Source organism: Trachemys scripta, chromosome 1, assembly GCF_013100865.1.
Source record: "Trachemys scripta elegans isolate TJP31775 chromosome 1, CAS_Tse_1.0, whole genome shotgun sequence".
NCBI classification, from domain to species: Eukaryota; Metazoa; Chordata; order Testudines; family Emydidae; genus Trachemys; species Trachemys scripta.
The window spans coordinates 54,166,714-54,188,531 of record NC_048298.1 but is presented as its reverse complement, the minus strand read 5'-3'; the positions used below and the strand labels follow the sequence as shown (position 1 = coordinate 54,188,531).

At 39.6% G+C, this 21,818-nt stretch overlaps 2 protein-coding genes across 6 annotated transcripts in view; one reads left to right on the top strand and one right to left on the bottom strand.

The window, feature by feature from the left end:
* Nucleotides 1–855: 855 nt before the first annotated feature.
* IRAK4 (interleukin 1 receptor associated kinase 4) lies at nt 856–21,062 on the bottom strand. Of its 3 annotated transcripts, none has more exons than XM_034769874.1 (12): nt 21,044–21,062; nt 20,046–20,210; nt 18,341–18,486; nt 17,799–17,993; nt 16,585–16,745; nt 12,911–12,975; nt 11,879–11,993; nt 7,740–7,849; nt 6,433–6,616; nt 5,268–5,330; nt 1,970–2,128; nt 856–1,877 (listed from the first exon to the last, which is right to left on the bottom strand). In XM_034769874.1, the coding sequence occupies exons 2-12, from the start codon at nt 20,204–20,206 to the stop codon at nt 1,845–1,847; spliced, it is 1,392 nt and encodes a 463-aa protein (XP_034625765.1). In that variant the 5' UTR covers nt 20,207–20,210; nt 21,044–21,062; the 3' UTR covers nt 856–1,844. The 3 variants fall into 3 exon arrangements, with proteins under 3 accessions (XP_034625765.1, XP_034625761.1, XP_034625751.1); XM_034769870.1 differs by lacking the exon at nt 21,044–21,062 and adding an exon at nt 20,727–21,020; XM_034769860.1 differs by lacking the exon at nt 21,044–21,062 and adding an exon at nt 20,580–20,654.
* The window catches only part of PUS7L (pseudouridine synthase 7 like), a 19,361-nt gene continuing 18,234 nt past the window's right edge, over nt 20,692–21,818 (top strand). For 2 of the 3 annotated variants that reach the window (XM_034769848.1, XM_034769833.1), the window contains exon 1: nt 20,980–21,129. The gene's annotated coding sequence lies outside the window, so the exon portion shown is untranslated. Of the gene's footprint in view, nt 20,738–20,979; nt 21,130–21,818 lie in introns of those variants that run through there. The other variant, XM_034769840.1, reaches the window with a different exon arrangement.

The window sequence follows — 21,818 nt, the reverse complement described above, 5'->3', positions numbered from 1 at the left end:
AATTACCAATTTGAAAATGTCACATACCACACCTGTAATGGAGACAGGTCAAATCTACTCTACTCTGATTTGAAGTGCCCTAAATCCTACTGTTCTTGTTTCATCACAAGCATGGATTTCATTTTGTTCAATTGTTTTCCCATCCACAATAAGTTGTCAAGAAAAAGCTGAATGAATGGTAGGTGCAAAAAAGTAAAGTTTATTTGAAATTCATATCTTCTATTTACAAACAGTAGCATTTTTATACAAGATCAATGTAGGTTATTCCTTCACTGTGGAATGATCAATTTTTAGCCTGTGGTTTGGTCCATCAATATTTATATATTCTTTTATTATAAAACCTTTCAAGTACTCAAGTCATTTTAGTCTATATAAGCTCTTATATTAAACTCAGCTATTGGATGTGAAGACAATGCAAGGTGGTCGTAAAATGGCACTATCGTGATCACTTACAAAATGACTGTATTAATGATAGTTTACATTTATATAGCATTTTCTCCAAGGATCTCAGAGTACTACAAAAACAGGTCAAACAGCTTTTTCCTAAATGGGAAACTGAGGAAGAGAGATTAAATGGCGTGTCATTAGGTCATATGAGTCAGTAAAAGTGAACCCACATCTATCAATTCTCAGTTCTCTACTCTCAATTTGCATTGAGCAAAGTAGCTCAGTTTATTTTAAATGGGTATTATCAAGATAACAGGTGTGACTATATGACAAGGTTGCTTATGGTGCTGCGGGGCTGAGCTCAGCAGCCTTGGGGCTCACTTCTAGTTTATATCATACATTCTTCAAATCTCATGCTTCAGGGTTTCAGCTGGCTACCTGCAGGGGTCAGGAAGGGATTTTTTTAAAAATTATGTCCTTCCTAAAGCATCAGGGATGCCCACAGCTGGAGATGAGACACTGGACAGGAAGGACCAGGGCTCTGAGGTGACACTGAGTAGTCTCTCTCTCAGGTGCTTGGCTGGCTAGTTCTGGCTCACATGTAACTGGTGTAACGGATCACCATACGTGGGGCTCGGAAGGAATTTTCCCCCAGTCAGATTGGCAGTGACCTTGGAGGGGGGAGAGAGGGAGGCGGTTCACCTTCTGCTGCAGCATGTGGATGCGGGTCACTTGCCAGGATTATCTGGCTATATCTCACTTAAATCATTTCCCTGGCTTAATCATTGGCCTGTGGCACTTAATAGTTTAGTCACCAGTGGGCTGTACTATTTTAGTTTAATTTAGGTTGTTGGGTTGTGTATGGGTGTTGGCCTGTGATATAGAGCCAGTCCGATTAGATGATCTGGTAGTCCCTTCTGGTCTTGAATTCTGACTATGACCACATGGAACAACAGATTAATGGAAATTACCTGAACTCCGGCTGAGAGCAATATAGACTGACCTCTTCAGTTTGAAATGTTTTTTTGCTAATTAGACTAGCTCTTTTTGGTTTCTACTCTTTCTGCTTAGAAGCAATTTACCAGTCATCAATTTGTTTATCATGGTCTTCTTGTAACAGGTACATTTTACTCAGGGAGCTGCAGAAGCCTGGATTCTAGTCAGGAAATATATTTAGAAAACGAAGTGGAGATGGTATGGCAAAAGCACAATATGTTGCCATAAAAAGATCCTCAGCGTTCTCTCTCTCTAAGGCCACTGAAGAAAGTCTTATGGAAGTGATTTAAGATACCCGTTGTTTTAATCAGACATCAACTCCCTTAAATGACTAAGGCATAAAGTCTTTGAGAAAGTTCGTTGCCTGGTGGCACAGTGGTGAAAGGCCAACAACAGATTGCATATATAGGTCACAAAAGCCTCGAATGCAGGAATAGCACCAAACTGGTAAGAAACAGATATCAGGCTTTTATCTCTTGTAGATGCTGCTGGACCTGCAAAAGTAGAACAGATGTGGATTAGTTACATTACCACAAGCACACAATATATATTGGCTAAACAAACCTTAAAGTGAAAATCTATGTACCATCTTAATGTCTGGCCTCCTGTTCTTTTTTTCATTCAGACACTGACTAGCAACTGAATACATTTTGTCAATGGAAATGGTGTCCCAATCACTCATTTTTTCATCAACATAATCTTCAATTGTCTTTTCCTCATCTTCAATTTCTTCTTTGATACTTAACTGCAAGAGAATTTGGTAGTGTTAAAACTGTTTTGAGTAGAACAACTTTTTAAAAGGAGCAGTGAGGTTTAAACTTGTGAGTACTTTACATTTTTCTGAGAGATAGGGTGGGTGAGGTAATATCTTTTATTGGATCAATTTCTGTTGGTAAAAGACACAAGCTTTAAATACGTGCATGCGTGTGTGCACAGACGTAGAGGACCAAAAAAAAAAAAAAAAATGCCACCATGGCTAAACAGCAGAGTAGGAAAGGCAGTTATAGGCAAAAAGGCATCCTTTAAAAACTGGAAATCAACTCCTATTGAGGACAAGAGAAAGGAGCATAATCTCTGGCAAGTGTAAAAATATAACTAGGCAGCCAAAAAAGAATCTGAAGAGCAACTAGCAAAAAGACATAAAAACTAACAGCATTTTTTTTTTTTTTTTAAGTACATCAGAAGCAGGAAGCCTGCCAAACAACCAGTGGGGGCATTGGACAATCAAGGTGAGAAAGGAGCACTCAAGGAAGACAAGGCTGTTGTAGAGACACTAAATGAATTCTTTGCATTGGTCTTCACTGCAGAAGATGTGAGGGAGATACTCATGCCCAAGCCATTCTTTTTAGGTGACAAATCTGAAGAACTGTCCCAGATTGAGGGGTCAATAAAAGAGGTTTTGGAACAAATTGATAAACTAAACAGTAATAGGTCACCAGGCCTCTTCATCCAAGAGTTCCAAAGGAAATCAAATATTAAATTACACAACTATTAACTATGATATGTAACCTCTCGCTTAAATCAGCCTTCATACCAGATGACTGGAGGGTAGCTAATGTAAAGCCAATTTTTATAAAGGGCTACAGAGGCGATCCTGGCAATTACAGGCCGGTAAGCCTAATTTCGGTACCAGGCAAATTGGTTGAAACTATAGTAAAGAATGCAGGTTTCAGAGTAGCAGCCGTGTTAGTCTGTATCCGCAAATAGAACAGGAGTACTTGTGGCACCTTAGAGACTAACAAATTTATTAGAGCATAAGCTTTCGTGGGCTACAGCCCACTTCTTCGGTCTTTGACTATATGCATCCGAAGACGTGGGCTGTAGCCCACAAAAGTTTATACTCTAATAAATTTCTTAGTCTCTAAGGTGCCACAAGTACTCCTGTTCTTTTTATAGTAAAGAACAAAATTATCAGACACATAGATGAACACAATATGTTGGGGAAAAGACAACACTGCTTTTGTAAAAGGAATTCATTCCTCACCAATTTATTACAATTATTTGAGGGGTCAACAAGCATGTGGACAAAGGTGATCCAGGTAATACAGTGTACTTGGACTTTCAGAAAGCCTTTGACAAGGTCCCACACCGACTTCTCTTAAGTAAACTAAGCAGTCATGGAATAATAGGGACGGTCCTCTCATGGATCAGTAACTGGTTAAAAGACAAGAAACAAGGGATAGGAATAAATGGATAGGATCACAATGGATAAAGAGGTAAATAGTGGGGTCCCCCAAGAATCTGTACTGGCACTAGTGCTGTTCAACATATTCATAAATGATCTGGAAAAAGGGGTAAACAGTGAGGTGGCAAAGTTTGCAGACAATACAAAATTACTCAAAATGGTAATGCCCACAGCTGACTATGAAGAATTACTAAGGGATCTCAAAAACTGGGTGACTGGGCAACTAAATGGCAGATGAAATTCAAAGCTGATAAATGCAAAGTAATGCACACTGGAAAACATAATCCCGACTATACATACAAAACGATGGGGTCTAAATTAGTTGATACCACTCAAGAAAGTAGTCTTGGAGTCATCGTGGTTATTTCTCTGAAAACATCTGCTCAATGTGCAGCAGCAGTCAAAAAAGCTAACGATATTAATAACCATTCGGAAAGGGATAGATAAGACAGAAAATATCATAATGCCCCTATATAAATCCATGGTATGCCCACATCTTGAATACTGAATATTGTTCTAGTCGCCCCATTTTAAAAAAGATATATTGGAATTCGAAGAGGTACAGAGAAGGACAACAAAAATGATTAGGGGTATGGAACAGCTTCCATCTGAAGAGAGATTAAAAAGACTGAGAATGTTCAGTTTGGAAAAGAGATGACTAAGGGGGGATATGATAGAGGTCTATAAAATCATGAAAGGTGTGGAGAAAGTGAATAGGGAAGTATTATGTGAAGGGATAAACAACACAAGAACCAGGAGTCACCCAATGAAATTAATAGGCAGCAGATTTAAAATAAACATAAGAAAGTACTTCTTCACACAATGCACAGTCAACCTATGGAACTCATTGCCAGGGGATGGTATGATGGCCAAAAGAATAACTGGGCTCAGAAAAGAATTACATAAGTTTGTTGTGGATAGCCATTGATGGATCTATTTGCCAAGATCATCAGGGATGCAACCCCATCCTCCGGGTGTCTCTACATTTCCCCCTGCAAGAAACTGGGACTGGACGACAGGGGATGGATCATTCAATAATTGCCCTGGTCTGTTCACTCCCTCTGAAGCATCTGGTAGTGGCAGATGTAGAGACACCAGGAATATGGGGTTGCATCCCTACGTTCTTTTAATACAAACTTAGTATAAGTTAATTATTTCAATATAAATTCCTTTTTAAATAGAAGTTGTAAAGCAATTTTCTGCTTTAGATGGAACACAAACTGTGAACTTTTACCCAGTTAAGGCTCAACAGTCCCTTACTGAGTTCCCCAATTCTCCTGTTTGCAAAACAAAGATGTGATAGCTGTCATGAGATAGCTAAATTTACTTCAGGAAATGATGAAGGATGCATGATGGAGTGTGACTGGTTCCTTTCTTTTGTTAGGAAAGGATTTTCTTCTATGGAATTGTTGAGGCCCTTTTCCCAGATGTTGATGCCATGTGTCGCCCGTGGCCCAGAGGGGTAGGATAGTACAGCTTCCTCAAAACTGGCCTTATGTTTTTCCTATTCTTGATAAGGCTCTCTCCCACTAGCTCAAGAAACAAGGGTTCCTGCATTACTCCTGAAAGAAGACTTTAGCAACTGGATGCAGAGTCAGTACCTCCTGGGTGGCAAAGCTGGGACTTCTCCAAACTGGAAACTATGGTTTATTATAAAACAATTCTGGGATGAGGGGAAAAAAAAAAAAAAAGTCAATACCAGTAACTGTGGCTCCCGGTTTTCATCTATTGGCGAAAGCCCAGTTATTATTTCCAGTAAAACCTACAAGAAAACCAAAAGAGGTAACAGCTAGGAAAGCATCCAGAAACAGTTAACACATAAATAATTTGAAACAAAGGAACAAGATCTTCTGTTTATATTTATAACCGTTTCAAGTGCAAGTCCCTAGGATCACGGCTTGCAAAGAAGAGCGCATTTTTGGACATAACTGGCTGATTCTTGCCTCTCATTTCCCCCATTTCTGGAAGAGCAGGTGAACTCCTTGTCTTCTCTCACCCTATCCCTCCTAATGAGGTTCTCCATTTTCTCCCTCTCCTGCCTAGCTGATGGGAGGAATTGGTTTGTCACCCCATCTCTATTTCTCTTCCATTTTTACCTTGTGTGGGCATTCTCTGGAGTTCTTCCCCTGACCCCATATGGTGGTGTTCATTTTTCCTATTTACCATCCCCTTCCTCCCCAGTAGGTGGTGGGTGTTTTTCAGGTACTTAAACATTCTTCCTGGTCTTTTCATCCCCCAAGCTGATAGTCAGAAAGCAGAAGTTGACAGCTCTTGTGATGCTGGATAATCTGTTCATATTTGGGTTCACCACTTTCCTGAATAGAGCAAGGAGCACTAACACTCCACTCATACTGATTTACGAGCAAGCTAGGCATGAGGGGCATCAATTACTGTGCTTCAGCAGCACACAGCATTCAGGTTTGGGGTTGTTTGTTTTAAAAGCAGAAAAGTAAGAGAACCAGTTCCCTGTTCTAAACTGTGCAAGTGAAAGTCATATTTAACATATAAATGTAACATCTTAAGGATTGTAAAGCCAGGATTAAATCTAATTGGAACGTAAGTTTGTGATCTTACACTGATGGTCAACAGCATCAAACTCACTTTTCAGCAGAATAGCAGCCACCAGTAGTAGATTTAAATGCCAGTTTTAATTAATTAGCATTTTCAAATACCTTCAAACAGCGCAACAAAACAAATATATTTACTCTTCAGGTACAAAGTGGTTTCCTTCAATCAGTAAACACGGTATATGCAAAACAAAAGAGTGACAAATGCTGGGTTTTCCGTTTCCTGAACTCTGGCTTGTAAACGTTTTTCATTTCTAACAAGGAAGCAAGTACAACAGTTTTCTATTTGCTACTCACCACACCAAAACTGAAAATATCAGATTTGGGTGTTATCTCTCCACGCAGGGCTTCGGGTGCCATATAGGCTGCTGTTCCCACAATTCTATCTGTCATGATGGTTTGTGTGAATTTCACAGATGCCCTTGCAAGTCCAAAGTCAGAAATTTTTGGCACAAATAATTCATTTAGTAAGATATTTGCACTGAAAAACAAAAATAATGTTCTCTGTAGTAGTGGAATAACTCAATGTTTTCTATCACACTTCAAAAAGCGTTTAAACATCTGTACCTGAACTGTACTCACTATTTTAATGGATATTTGGAATCTGGAGAACTCTCTGAAGTTGATGATTTACTTTAGTAAGCAAAATATATGCAAGTGATCTTTGATGGGAATCTACCATAACTATCAAAACAAACTGCTCACTAAATAAACCAGTAACTAGCTGGCCAGCAGACTAATCCATGCACAAGCTCTCTTGGAGACTAAAAGGGAGCATAACTAAAGTACAAAAACTACTTAAAGGCTACTAATCCTGTTACATTCATGTCCCAAAATTCTAGGCACAGCTTGAATACTCCTCCTTTAAACTGGTCGCAGTTAGACAAGAACTGACTTTTGGATACACTCAGCAATCACACATCAGCTGTTCTACAGTGGCAGCTCATGCCACCTTGACAGGAGCAAAGTTTTAGAACTCTAGCTATGGAAATTCTCATCTGGCCACGTCTTTGAAGCACAGACCCAAAAATAGTATGATAGAAATCTTTTGCAGGAAAAGTTCATGTCCTTGAATAATTTTTTGAAGTGATATTTTGAAGGTCTGTTTAGTCTCACTAAGATTTCATTTGTGGAGGAAAGATGAAGCAGACTTTGGAAAGAGACACCATACTCAAGAGAAAGTATGTTCACACAGCCCAAGCATTAGGTGTAAAACAAAATCCAGAAAGACTGTATAATGAAGAGCAAGTTGCAAAGCCACTACGATACTTTGGAAAATGTGAAAAGATTTGGGGTCAATTACTTTGCATAAAACTGTTCTGTATACATATGTAGCTGTTCTGATATGCTCAGGTAAATCACTGTGAAATAAAGTTGTCTTTAAAATGTCTGACAAACAGGCCTTGAAATCTTAGGTAAACAGTCCTGATATAGAAAAACAGAAAACATTGTGATAAGAATTCTATCAAAGTGGTATTTGTAAGAACTAGCCAACCTTGGCAAAGAGGACATACGTCACTTATCTTCTAGTCTATTCTCTTCTCTCTCTAAAATGCACTCCATGGGAAAATTTGTGGGCATTACTGAGCATTAGCAGTTTTTACCTTTTAACATCTCTGTGAATATGATTGTTTTCATGCAAAAAGCTGATGCCATTTGCTGTACCTTGAGCAATGTTACACCTTGCACTCCAAGGAATTGGTGCAGTGTCATCCTTAAAAGAGAAAGGAGGGGGGGGGAGTGAAAATACATCAATATATGTATTTTATTTACAAATATGGGTCCCAAAAGAAGAGGTAGATCTATGGAGGACTAGTTAGTACATGTTCCTTTATTCTTCATTCACTACATCAGTTTCCACTCTCCACCCAAAAAAAAATGTGCTTGTAATGGTGACTGAGAAGTCTGAGGTCTGGTCTATGTTTACAATTTAGGTCAACACGTCTACAGCACTCGGGGTGTGAAAAAAACCTATTGAGTCCCACAGCTATGCCTACCTCATCCCCGCATAGACATGGAAGAATGCTTGTGTCGACTTAACTACTGGGGGAGGTGGTGTTCCTCTGGTGACAGAAAAATCCCTTCCGTTGCTGTAGGCTGCATCTACACTATGGTGCCGTAACTGTGCTGCTATAGTCCCTGTAGTGCAGACATGATCTCATTTCTGATCCAGAAACATTTCTACTCCTGAAAGGGGAACACAATAATCAGATACAGACAAAAAAGTGTCTGCACCTCATTAGAAGACAGATGAAGGCCTCCTAATGCTGCATTAAACTCTTGAATAGCAGTACAGAGGCCTGATCCCAAGTCAATGGAAAGACTTGAAATCAATGGGAGTTAGGCATCTAGTGGGATTGTCAAAAATGCCTAGGTGCCCATCTGCATCTTAAGGCACCTAAATACATTTTAAAACGTGGCCCCTAGTGACTAAGACACTTGTGTATCATTAAAATGGGGGTGGGGAGGAAGCATGAAAAAAGTAAGAAATTAGAAGCAAAGTTCCTTTTGCTTCTGTCTCCTTTTGGGTCTAAAACAGGAAGCTAGCTCAGGGGTGGGATAGCTCAGTGGTTTGAGCATTGGCCTGCTAAACCCAGGGTTGTGAGTTCAATCCCTGAGGGGGCCACTTAGGGATCTGGGGTAAAATCAGGACTTGGTCCTGCTAGTGAAGGCAGGGGGCTGGACTCAATGACCTTTCAAGGTCCCTTCCAGTTCTAGGAGATAAATAAATTAATGGAGATATCCTATTTATTTAAGATTAGTAAAGAGACTATAGTCTATAAAAAGCTGGTTTCAGAAACTCAAAGAATAAAAATTTAAAAAGCTTGCCTCTGCAATCTCAAAAGACTGATTATCTTTAAAACAGAAGATATAGAAATATTATTTATATCACTGGGACATCTATCATCACTCCACTTGAGGCCACTTAATTTCTGTGCTAAACGGATAGCAGACACTTTAGATTTTAACCATCCCTTGTGAGTCCCTCAGTACTGATAGAACACAGCAAGCCCCAACAAACAATTCTATATGACAGATCAAGATCTAAACTCCAGAGAGTAGGTTTGGGATGCCAAATAAACTTGAGGAGACACTGTTTATCATTAGGTCATTAACACTTTTTCCTTAACTCTCAAGTGACCTAGGGAAGAGGAAACATTTTAGGATAATTAAAGACCTGACTTTGTAATTAGGGCAAACTCATTTGGATGTATTAAAATCTGAAGTGATAATAATCTGATATGTTTAATTTCTCCTGCATTGCTTTCAACATTGGTCTGACAGTTTTAGATGCTTTCAGTAGGTCATTTTAAAGACTAATAAATGTTTCTCTCTTTCTTGACATGGGTAGCAATATATAGATTTGTCAGGTTACATTTCCTCTTCCCACCCCTTCTTATTTTAAGAACTGCATTAGATTAAAATCAAAGCAATAAAGAGCAAGTTTTGAAACAGCTACATGCCGGCAATCGCCAAATTGCAAAACGAAGAGCTAACTACATTGGCAACAATTACATTCTAGATTTTATTTCAGCCTCAGCAGTCGCAACATCACGTCTACACAACCAGAACAAATTGTTCCAGTCAATAAACATGAATGACAAAGTGAAAAGCTAATGTTTCTCCATTAAATGATTGTAAACGTACAATTTACCAGCACAAGATTTTCACTTTGGTTCATGGCACTAATTAGGCTGGGAGAATGGGGACATTTAACTCCTCCCATCCGTAGCCGAGTCAGCCACCTAGGGAAGAGGATTGGCATGAATTCCCCTTGTAGTCAAGGGGATGAGCCAAGAAAGCAGTGCCAACTACCCAAGGAGTTCTTGAAAGTTTGCAAGCATAATAAACATTCCGACAACCACCCATTTCCCGCTCTGGTCATTGGATGGAGAAGCCTTGGGGACATAATAGGGAATAAGCTTGGTCTCTCCCTTGTATGCAAGGTCCTGGCCTATTTCTGCCTCCCCTTCAGTCTAGGAGTGCTCTGCCCAGCTCCCTCTTTCCCTAGTGCTGATTCTTGAGGTTACAGAGACAAATAGCAAAAGATTTTCACACATACCCCTTCCAAAGAAAGAGGCTTATCTACAAGCCAATTTGCACCAGTTTAAAGTGGTTTTTTTTGTTGTTTTTAAACAGGATTTATTTACACAAGCACAAGTTTGTACACCAAGACACTCAGGGCTTGTCTACACTCAGATGTTGCATTAGTTTTAAGTCAGTTTTTAATATGATTTTACTGAACTGATACAAATCTAAGTGGATACTTTTATAGTGGGTTAACCCTGGTTTATAATGGCTTATTTGAGGCTTGCACCAGTTTAACTAAATTTGTTTAAAGTCACACCTTTAATAAAAACAGTGAGATTGTCTTTTACACCAGACCTTATTTCAGTTTAGCTTGATCAATTTTCTACAGGATTAAGCTAAACTGAAATAACCTACTCTTAGACCAAAATAAAGAATATCTATAAGCAGACTTGCAGTTTTTTAAAAAAAAAAACTAAACTAAAAAAAATCAATTTTTTAAAAATCCCCAACAAACACCTTTTCTGAAACTGGTGCACATCTGTATGTAGTCTAGATTGGCATTTAAAGTCTTAACACTGACATAGTGGTTAGCTTGCTTATTTCATGTCTACATGTAAAGTCTATTTAAAAGTTACATTATAGTTTTTCTTAAATGATTAGATTTTCTTAGACAATTGTTTCCCTCTTGAGACTAATGCAAAAGAAACCAGTCACCAATGTCAGAAAGATGTGATCTTTCAGGTCTTTTCCTGAACAGGAAGTTCTTGAGATGAATGTGAATACTGTAATTTTATAATCTTTGAATAACTAGTTTTATTACTAACCCACTATTTTTTGTTGTTGAAGTCTTCTAAAGGGGCAATACTAGATTATTGTTAGAAGGAAGTTATTCTCATTTGGCGCAGCACTGTACTAGGAAACTACATGAAGTAAGAAGCATTTCTTCTCATGTTTATACTGTAAATTATATCTGTAAATCAAACTGACATTTCTGTGCCAGCTAACATTTTCTCCCTCATGTAGGTAGCTGCACACGTGCCAAAGACGGATGGCATTTATTAGTTACTAGGAGGCTCAAGCCTACAGGATAAGTCATTTCCCTAGATCAAAAGGAAGAATTTTACTTACAGAAAATATTTATTGCTTAAATACTACTCTTCTGCTTGCTAAGCCTGGTTTACAGTTTTTGACACTGACTCCCATGTTCTGGAATTTTCAACTGATGTTACAAAGACAGAGACTAGGGCAAGAAACAAAGACTTAGATGCTGTATGCCTGACAAAAAATGGTTACAATGGACAGGGTGGGAAAAGAGCAACTTATCACAAAAGATAATGGCATCATTCATAGAGCAATCTATTTAAAAACCAAAGAACTCTGGCACTCACTGATAACAAAGTTACAGGTTTTTAAACATTTCACAAAACTTTCAGACTTTTTTCAGTCTCTCGGGGAGCTGCCATTTTTCAGACAGGTTGTTAAAGACAATGGTCTAGCTTGTTCTAATTAATTAATATTATATCTGATCTCTTAATAAGTTAAAATGTTTGTATAAAATGTTAACTGTATTTGCCTACCAGCTGGAACATAGTAGAATATCATAGCTTGACCACTTCAAATCCATTAGTGACTCAAGGACATTAGAATAAACTTCTAGTCATTGACAGAAGTAGAAGACAAAGTTAGAAAAGTAATAATAAATCTCACTTACCAGACAAGCCAGTCTGTCAAGCAATGAACCATTGGGCATGTATTCGTAAACCAGACAGGGCTGATCACCATCACCTGAGAAACCAAGCAGTTCTACTAGGTTCTCATGTTGACATCTGTGGCAAAGAGAAACCTTAATTATTAGTTCTGCTGCATGATACTTCTAACATTTAGAAAAAAAAGTTTAGTCCTGTTAGTGGTTTGGTATGGATTACTGATTAATAAGACATCAGATAACTCAGCTCAATTAGTTTATTAATCAAAGGTAGATCAGCATAACCAGAGAGGTTCATACATTATCAATCTGTGGGAAACAGAGTTGTAGCAGTTCAGTCCGTCTCAAAGTGAGAGCTTAATTTGACCTATAGTTATAGTCCACTTGTTTATGACAAGTAGAAGATTAATATACCTTACTCCCCTTTTTTTAAATCTAGCTTCATAACTATTTTTCAGGATGCAAAGACATCTGTATCAACCATATGCAACAACATTCCAAGTGTTAGTAGACTACAGAATACAAGTTGCAGGTTGCAGGTAGCAACTGTTTTGTGCTAGTGGTACCCAATACAGTGTGCGTGTGTGTGCGTAAAACATTCCTTAACAGAACATACATCTTATTTCTGACACACTCCACACATCTGGAGAACAAACATTGGAACAGTTTAACCATTAGTAAATTTCTACAACAAAGCTTAGCATGATTACAAAGCATTCTAGGAATTAAGTTCATAGTTTTACAACTTAGCCTTAATGCAAAGCATTTTGGAAATACATGACATTGGCTAACAGCCCGCAAACCTGAAAACTCAATGGGACTACTAAACTGTGTAGAGTTAAACATAAACCTAAATTTTTATCTTGAACAGAAAGGATCCACAATAGTTTTGCAATGTTTTCATTTAACAGTTTCCAAACTATCCCATGCAAAACTACAGCAAGGAAACCTTAAGGCAGAATGCTAACAAGGAGAGCTCTGCAAATGTAGGTAGTCTATACCTACAGTTATGCTAAATTTGCATGACTTAGTACCTACTTTGCCATTATTTTTATTTCTTGATCAAACTGCTGTTTCAGATCTTGAATGCTTACATCAACCATCTACAAAGAAAATATTAGTTCTCCATTAATTTTGTAGGTGATATTACATACAAAACAAGTTTATTGCAAATCTTACTTGGGGACACCTCTTTTTGTAAACATCCTTATCACAACATCTTTGCTGACCCAGAAAGACAGTACTGATTCGTATTCAGGTGGTTACTCTCACAGATGCAAACACCTCGCCCCCCCCCACAACCAACATCCTCCTGTAGAAACTGATGGGCAGCCTCACCCATGCCCACATGCTTGCAAGGGAATTTCCTATTTGCCACTGCACTGGTCATTGCATTTCAAGTCCTATTTAACAGAACGTTTTCCTCCTGAATTCATGCTAATGGGGAGGAAGGTTGCTCTTGTGACTAAAACACAAGAGTAGGAATCAAGAAATCTGGGCCAAGATTTAACAAGAAAAAAAAAATCAGATGCCTAAAGTAAGATTCCTAAATCCATGTATAAGCACCTAAACTGAGCACCTGTTGAAGTCAATGGAAATTAGCTGGTGCTCAGCATTGGGGGATGGGGGTGGAAAAATCAGACCACTTCCTTAGTCCATATTTAGGCACATGTTTTAAAGTCATGGAACTGGATCCTATTCTTGGCACTATCAGAGATTTCCTTTGTGACGTTACAGATTCACAGTTTAAAGTCAGAAGCAATCACCAGATCATCTAGTCTGACCTCCTACACACCAGGTCACTAAACCCCATCCAGTTATCCCTGTATTGAGCCCAACCAAAACATTACAGTCCTCAGGAAATTAAACTACTGTGTACCACAGGCAGAGAATAGGAGTGAATGAATGCACCAATGCCAGAGGCCCCTTCAATGGCAGGGAATTGATTTGATAAAATAGACCCAGATGATCCTAGCAAGCAACCCCTACCTATGCCACAGCAAAAAAATTATGTCCCTTGCCATAATGACCGGGTGGAAAATTACTTCCTAATCGCAAAAATACCTATCAGTTTGATCCTGAGCATGTGAGCAAGACACACCAGCCAAGCATCTGAGAAAGAATTCTCTGTACTGCCATGGAGAACTGGCTCACTGCATACCATGTCCCATATCCAGCTGTGGCCGTTTCTGATGTTTCAGAGGAAGAAGAAAACAAAACCTAGAACTCCCTGCAGGTGACCAGCTGAAATCCTGAAGCATGAGATTTAAGGAACATAAAACACAGGACTGGAAGGAACCCCATGTACCACTGAACTCAACCCTTTGCCCCTGCAGGTAAGCCCATCATACCATCTCACTCTTAAATGTATCAAGCTCTATCTTAAAACTAATTAGGTTGTTTGCCCCCACTAGTAATATTGGGAGGCTATTCTAGAACCTTACTTCTCTGATGGTTAGAAAACTTTCTAATTTCTAGCCTAGTTGTATTCATAGCCAGTTTATACCAATTGTTCTTGTGACAACTTTTTCCTGTAAGTTAAATAGCTCTTCTCCCTCCCTGGTTTTTACCCCCTTGACTAAATAACTTGGCTTCTCTGCAACAGGGACTTTTTTCAGGGGTCAATGGAGAATGTTCTCTCCATATCCCCCTTGCGGATGGTTACAGTGTAACATTTATAAAATAAAATTTTGCCACTACTTGTGATGGAATTATTGACACTATATAGTTATTCTTTATCATTGTTACACAATATTCTCTTGTTCTTTGAAATACTGATTAGAATGACAGAATTTCTTTAGGGTTTTCCATACAGAACTTGCAACGGTCCCCTTAGGGTACGTCTATACTTACCTCCGGGTTAGGTGGTAAGGAATCAATCTTCTGGGATCGATTTATCGCGTCTTGTCTAGACGCGATAAATCGATCCCAGAAATGCTCGCCGTCGACACCGGTACTCCTGCTCCATGAAAGGAGTACGCGCAGTCGACGGGGGAGCCTGCCTGCCGCGTGTGGACCTGCGGTAAGTACCTTGTATTTTGAACTAAGATACTTCGATTTCAGCTACATTATTCACATAGCTGAAGTTGCGTATCTTAGTTCGAACTGGGGGGTTAGTGTGGACCAGCCCTTAATAACAAAAAAAAAAGTAAGGCTGTAGACTTCTCTCCCCCTTAAATTTTCAAATCCTCCACAGCTAAGATGGTGGTCTGGACACTGAGCCTCAAAGGCCTGCGATAAAAAGCAGCAGTAAAATATTAGGGTAATATCAGAACTCTTACAGGGTTGTAGAAAGACATTTATTCCCTTGTATGACAGATCAGTTTTACTGTATGTGTTTGTAACCTGAGTGGTCCCACTGATTTCACTGGGACCCCTGGTGGGGGAAGAGGGCTGCAGAAGTAGGCTCACATTGTTCAGTTTACTAAGAGCTACAAGACTGCACCCTTGGAAAGAAATCTGGGGTCCTACACACAATTCCGGCAGCTGAACCTTAACTTAAGATATTTTACTCAGTGTTTCAAGATGTAGCAGCACAAAAATGCAGATAAAAGCTTATCTTTTTCACTTTCAATTTGAGACAAGCTACATTCTCCTCCCAAAATAAACATGTTAGTTGCACTGCTCTTCTGAATACCCATGAATGACCATGTAAATTACTTTAAAAGCTAAAAACACAGAACAATATGTACTAACCAATATTTTTCAAGAACTGAAAAGATTCTTTCCTTAGCAATTCAGTCTTTTCCCATTTAGAAAAGGTTATTTTTTTTTACTGTGTGGTTTTTAATGGAACTTGAAAAATGAGATATCACAGCATTATTATTTATTTCCTTGATTTATAAGATAACTGGATCTAGGATGTCAACATAGCAGCTAGATCACCTGTTTTTCCTCTAATTGCAATACTGTGCTTAATAATACAAAAATAAATATTTATACTTAACCAGCAAATTTATAATAGATAAAGGTAAAAATATTAATGGAATGTTTATTTAGCTTGTGGGGTCACTCATCCAGTAATGAGGTAGAGAGCTTAAAACAAAAAACAAAAACACACCAGACACATCTGAAGCACAGAATCACAGAAATCAGAATGGGAAAGACTTACAAAATCATTGCTCCAACCCTTACCAGTACTGGCTTATTCCTTACAATAGTTTCTTGGCCTTTAGTAAACTCTTTTTAAAAATGGAGCTTTCACATCTTACCTTAGAAGCACCTAAGTTGAACTAGGATAGAGTTACAAAGACTACCCATTCTGAAACTTCAGAGCACAAACTGATCATCAGGCCAAGAAAAACTTCACCTCTATAATTTATCTATTTCAGTTGCATACTACTGCATCATCTGGTATATACCACAGTAGATGAGGGAAGTTACAGTCATCCTCTGAAACATCTAGTATCGGCCCCTTTGGAGACAGACATCTCAGTAGATGAGCCATTAACCTCTTTTATAGCAAAACCTATGTTACTAAAAATCCCAACAGGTGACTAACATTTTGACGAAAGAATAATGCATTTAAAAAAAAAAAAAAAAAAAAAAGAATTCAAATCTGAGAAAGATTCTCACCCAACTGAGTTTTCAATGATGTCAAATTCTGGAGTATCCCTGTCACTTATAAAAATACTGAATATGTCCACTTAAAATACATATTAGTAACACCATAAAGCATATGACGCTCATACAAAATAGTTATGATAACTTACAGCAGCAAGTTTTTTCACTGCCACAATTTTGCCATCGATGTAGCCCTTGTACACAACTCCAAAGCCTCCTTCTCCCAGTTTATTACCTCCAGCTGATGTAGGTCGTTCATCAAAGTTGTTTGTAACATTTTTCAACTCATGGAACCAAAAGCTGTGGAAACCTGAAATAAAGAAACATTTTGGATGGAACTGAAAGGCCAATTTTTTATGTAAGCCACTTCGCATACATGTACCTATCTCCCTGCTTTAGCTCTATTTAAACAGATTTCCCAGAGTACAAATAATGGCATTGTGGAGCTTTAATTTTGGATTCATTGCAAGTTTTAAGCCAGAATTGCTCTCTCTGAGTAGACACCAGAAAGTAAGAAAAGCAAACAAATTACAAGTGAGTTAGTTATTCTTTGATAACTTTGCTCACTACTTGCAGGTACTTTGAGTACAAATATCTTCCAGTTCCTTGTGTGGAAGAAAACAGATATACAGTCAATTCAGTTTTAATTTTAGAGCTCAGGAGACTAAAGCGTAGCCCATGAACCAAGTACTCCAACAGTCCATCCTCATCACTAATGCTGATGTAGAGCACATTGGAATTAGAAGCTTCTATATCCAACACTCCACCTCAGTGGCCTTGTTAATATCAAGATGGAGCATGCTTACTGAAAGTTTGATCGCCACAGGCCAAAATGCTTTTATGCAGGCAGCACAAAAACTGGACAAAGGGTTGGAGGCTTCTTACAGGGACTTGCAAAGGCATATCAAAATCTGGCCCCTTGGTTGCTATACAGTAGAACCTCAGAGTTACGAACACCAGAAGTACAAACTGACCGGTCAAGCATACCCATCATTTGGAACCAGAAGTACGCAATCAGGCACCAGCAGAAGCAAAAAAAGAAAATACAGTATAGTACTATTCTAAACGTAATCTATCCAAAAAAATAAAATAAAGGGAAAGCACCATTTTTCTTCTGCATAGTTAAGTTTCAAAGCTGTAGTAAGTCAATGTTCAGTTGTAAAACTTTTGAAAGGACAACCATAACATTTTGTTCAGAGTTACGAACATTTCAGAGCTACGAACAACCTCCATTCCTGAGGTGTTCGTAACTCTGAGGTTCTACTGTATGTTCTTTTTACTTCTAGAACTTGGGTAAAGGATATGTGCAATGATGGAAGGCGGCAGCAGCTGAAGCTTCATTTAATTTTACCAAAGTGCATACCTGTGTCACTAAGTTGCAGACTGTTGTTCTCTTGAGGTAAGCAGGAAGGAGCTGAAAGTTGTCCCTCACTACTCTGAGCTAAAAGAGGTGTTGCAGATATTACTGGTTTTTCCTGTACAGGCATAGTTTTATGTATAGGCATAGTTTCTTGTGAAGAAAGAGGTACCGTAACATCATCTGCCACCCTAACAGCATCTGCAAATGAAATTAAAAATACATTGAAGAGTGCTGTGACACAGAAAATCATAGGTTATGTGGCATCAGCATTTAGTAAAGGCTGACAGATATCTAAGCGTCACTAAATGTGATATGTTCTGTATGTGTCTAAAATTTAAAACTATATGCCCCTTGTAACGTCCTAAACAATTACTTTTAATCTTTATTATTAAAAAAAATAAGTCAGGAGAGATGTAACCACCTTCAGTTATCATTTAAACAAGCTAGTCATTTCATTTCTTTTAAATAGATTGCTACGGTGAAGTTACAAAAGATCTGTGTAAATGAAGAATGCAATATATAGATACCGTGGAGAACAGAATTACCTGGAAGCAGAAGGCTAGCTGGTGCTAGGAAGTGATTCCTGGTCAATAGTTCCACAAGATCACCAACTGTACAGTTTGATGTTCCCCAGTCATAGAGTAATTCACAGGTGGGGCTCTTTCCCATCTTTATTAGCCCTTCAAATCTCCTTAAAAGACAAATTAAAATCAAATTACTTTTTTAAATAAGAAGTGACCTACAAAGACTGGGAGGGACGGGGGTGGGGGGGGGGGGGGAGGAGGTGGGAAGGAGGTGTTCCAGTTAAGAAGCTGTTAAGAAATTTTAGACAGCTTGACTAAATCCCTCAGGTAGGTTTCACTTCCTTGGTATTCATCATATCATACAACTAGTGCTTCAGTTATTCATAAAGTCTTCCAGAAAATGCAGGGTAACAAGACCTAATGTAAATAACAACAAAGAATACACATGCAGAAACAAAAATCTCTTTCATCAGAAAGATCACAAACCCAATTTTAAAATATGTCTGTGAAGATCATTTGAGTATTCTTCCAAATACACACAATACTGCTGCATATGTGAACAACTACATGGTGTGTTATCAAAATAAAAATAATTCTTATAATTTTTGTTCCATTTTGACTTTGAGTTTGCTTGGACTATTTAACTTGAAAGGGACAGAAACTGAATTAAACTTGAACCTAATTAAATATCTTCACTGCTTTATTATTATTATTACAGAAAGGCAATTGAGGCTTTAGTGTTAAAAGAGTACTAAAAATACGTAACAATTGGACTTAAAGGGGCTACTGATATGGTTCAAGGGCTATGTTAAAATCATGCTTTGTAAAGAATAGAAGATATGGAACCAGAAATTAAGGAACCAAAGTTGGTGTGTTGGACATTATAATGGTAGACAAAATAATGAGGGGATGGGCAATTCCACCCCTCACTCCCTTTTGGGGTCCTTAAAGAAGGAGACTTTACGTGAATAACTTAAGTAAGAGACTAAACAATCAGTTTTTTAAGTAAAGTAAAATGGCTAATAGCCACTGATGGACCTATCCTCCATGAATAAGGATAAGATTTTGTCATGGAGGTCACGGATTCCATGACTTTCAGAGACCTTCGTGACATTTTTTGCTTCTGCTTCATCCCTGCAGCTCTAAGCGGATGTGGCCCCGGCAGCTGTCAGCAGCTGCCTCAGACAGAAGGGGCTGGAGCTGTCAGTCCCCCCCCTTATTTCAGTAAAAGTCACAGGTTTCCATGAATTTATGTTTATTGCCCGCGATCTGCCTGGGACTTTTACTAAAAATAACCATGACAAAATCTTAACCTTATCCATGAACTTATTTAGTTCTTTATTGAACCCAGTTATACTTTTGGCCTTCACAACAACCCATGGCAATGATTTCCACAGGCTAATTGTGCATTCTGTGAAGAAGTACTTCCTTTAGTTTGTTTTAAACCTGTTGCCTATTAACTTCATCGACCCGTAATTTTCTTGTGTTATGTGAAGGGGTAAATAACACTTCCCTACTCACTTTCACCAGACATTCGTGATTTTATAGTCCTCTGCCATATCCTCCTTAGTCATCTCTTTTCTAAACTGAACAGTCCCAGTCTTTTTAATCTCTCCTCATATGGAAGTTGTTACAAGTCACAGGAATAAGTAAGTGACATCTACATTAAGTCACTCAATTTGATTAAAAACAACAAATCTATTTTCTCTTGACTTTTATACAATACCTTATATGCATTTGGTTGTATCTGTTTTCGCCAGAAGGGTCTTTTATATCTACTGCTAGCGTCTTCCATCCTTCTTGTGGATCAATGAAATCAGCCAGTTGCATCATGAGTTTATAGCCAATGCAGCGCACGTATGTTGAAGGAGTTATGGATTTGCTCATCTTCCTAACAAATGCATTGCATCCTTTTAATACAGGTTCTTAATTAAAACTACAATTGACATATGACTCACTGTACTCTCGTTTAAATTCACTGGTTTTTTATCGCACCATCGCCTGCTTTCATCTTCTTGGTTCTTGCCACTACTCTTTTCCCCCTCTTTCTTCCAGTTCCCCTGTGTTAACGGTACTAGAAGTCAACTAGGCCAGAGCTCCATTGAGTTAGGTGCTATATAAACATGTGCAGTCCTGCATTAATGTCCATCTCCAAGTCCCTCCCAGGTAGCTCACTTTCCCCACATCCTCTCTCATCTCAGTTCCACATCATGCCTTCTGCCCCAAAATAGGTTTTAAAAGTTGTACATACTCCACTTACTTCACCATGTGACATTATTGCTACCCCCGTCAGGCTTGCCGGGCCATAGTACATTGCATTGGGCCCGCCTCTCTCTCTCTCTCTCTCTCTCTCTCTCTCACACACACACACACACACACACCAGTGTCCGACTGCCACGGGACTTACAGCGGGTGCCGGTAAGGCTAGATCCCGGGCCTGCTGGATCAGGCCTCAGACTCTGAACTCGCTGGGGCAGGAAGCAAGTGGTCTCTGGGTATCTTGTACAGCGCCGCAACTAGGGCGGAGCGAGCGGGGCAGCCGCCCAGGCTCAGAGCCGCCGGGGGCGCACAAATGGGGCGGTGCGGTGCGGGATCGGGCCCACTGGCATCAGCCCCCCTCCCCCTTCCCGCAGGATCGGGGCCAGCAGCGTCCGGCCGCAGCCCAGGGCGCTCGTGCCCCCCCGCAGCGTTGCGGGCCCAGTGTCCCGGGCGGAGCAGGCTCACCCGGCGCTAGGACCGCAGCGGCAGAGCTCTGAGTGCCCCGGCTGGTGCGCTGGGCGGAAGGCGGAAGGGCCGCGCGCCGGCCGGACGTAGGTAGGAAGTTGCTACACCAAGTGCCTGGGAGGCGGGGGCGCGAGGGGGGCTAAGGAAGAAGGGTGGGGGAGATGGGGCGCGGGGGTTGGGGCGGGGGGCGCGCGGAGGGAGTTGGGGAGAAGGGGGGCGCGGGACTGATACTTGGATGGTCTCAAGTGAGGTTGAAAGCTGCCTGTATTGATGGCTTGGTTGTGAAAGCACCAGACTCTGCGGATTTCTATGTAACATTTTGATCAGCGCAGGGCTGTTTATTTGTCAAAGGAAAATGCCGCCCAGAGACACCCCAGTAAAAAGGCTCTTTCTTTGGACAGGTGCAGCAGGGCTGTTGTGAATTAACCTGTTAAGCACATCCAGTCTAACATGTAATAAGCAAGGAGTAAATGCAACAATCCTGGTTTGTTCTGTGTCAGCCTCTTGCTGTGCTGCTCTTTCCTAGGCCATCCCCCATTCCTAGCCTTACTGTGCTTCTGATTTAGATTGATTTTGTAAGCTCCTCAGGGCAGCGCTCCTGTATTTATCTACCTGTAAATACTCAGCTATATCACGTTTCACTGAAAGCTCTCAAAGCACTTTACAAAAATGCATAAGTGCAATTACATATGAGAAAACTGAGGCACAGAGAGTTTAAGCCCAAGGGGGATGAGGTGGACGAGGCTTTCTTCCGGCAACTAACAGAAGTTACTAG

Bases quoted from the DNA above. Each gene is read 5' to 3' on its own strand.
- IRAK4 (XM_034769860.1), bottom strand. The intron at 16,746-17,798 runs GTATGCACTTTG...TCTTTATTTCAG, and splicing joins TCTGCAACTTAGTGACACAG to GTTTCCACAGCTTTTGGTTC. The intron at 11,994-12,910 runs GTAGGTACTAAG...TCTTTGCCACAG, and splicing joins GAAATAAAAATAATGGCAAA to ATGTCAACATGAGAACCTAG.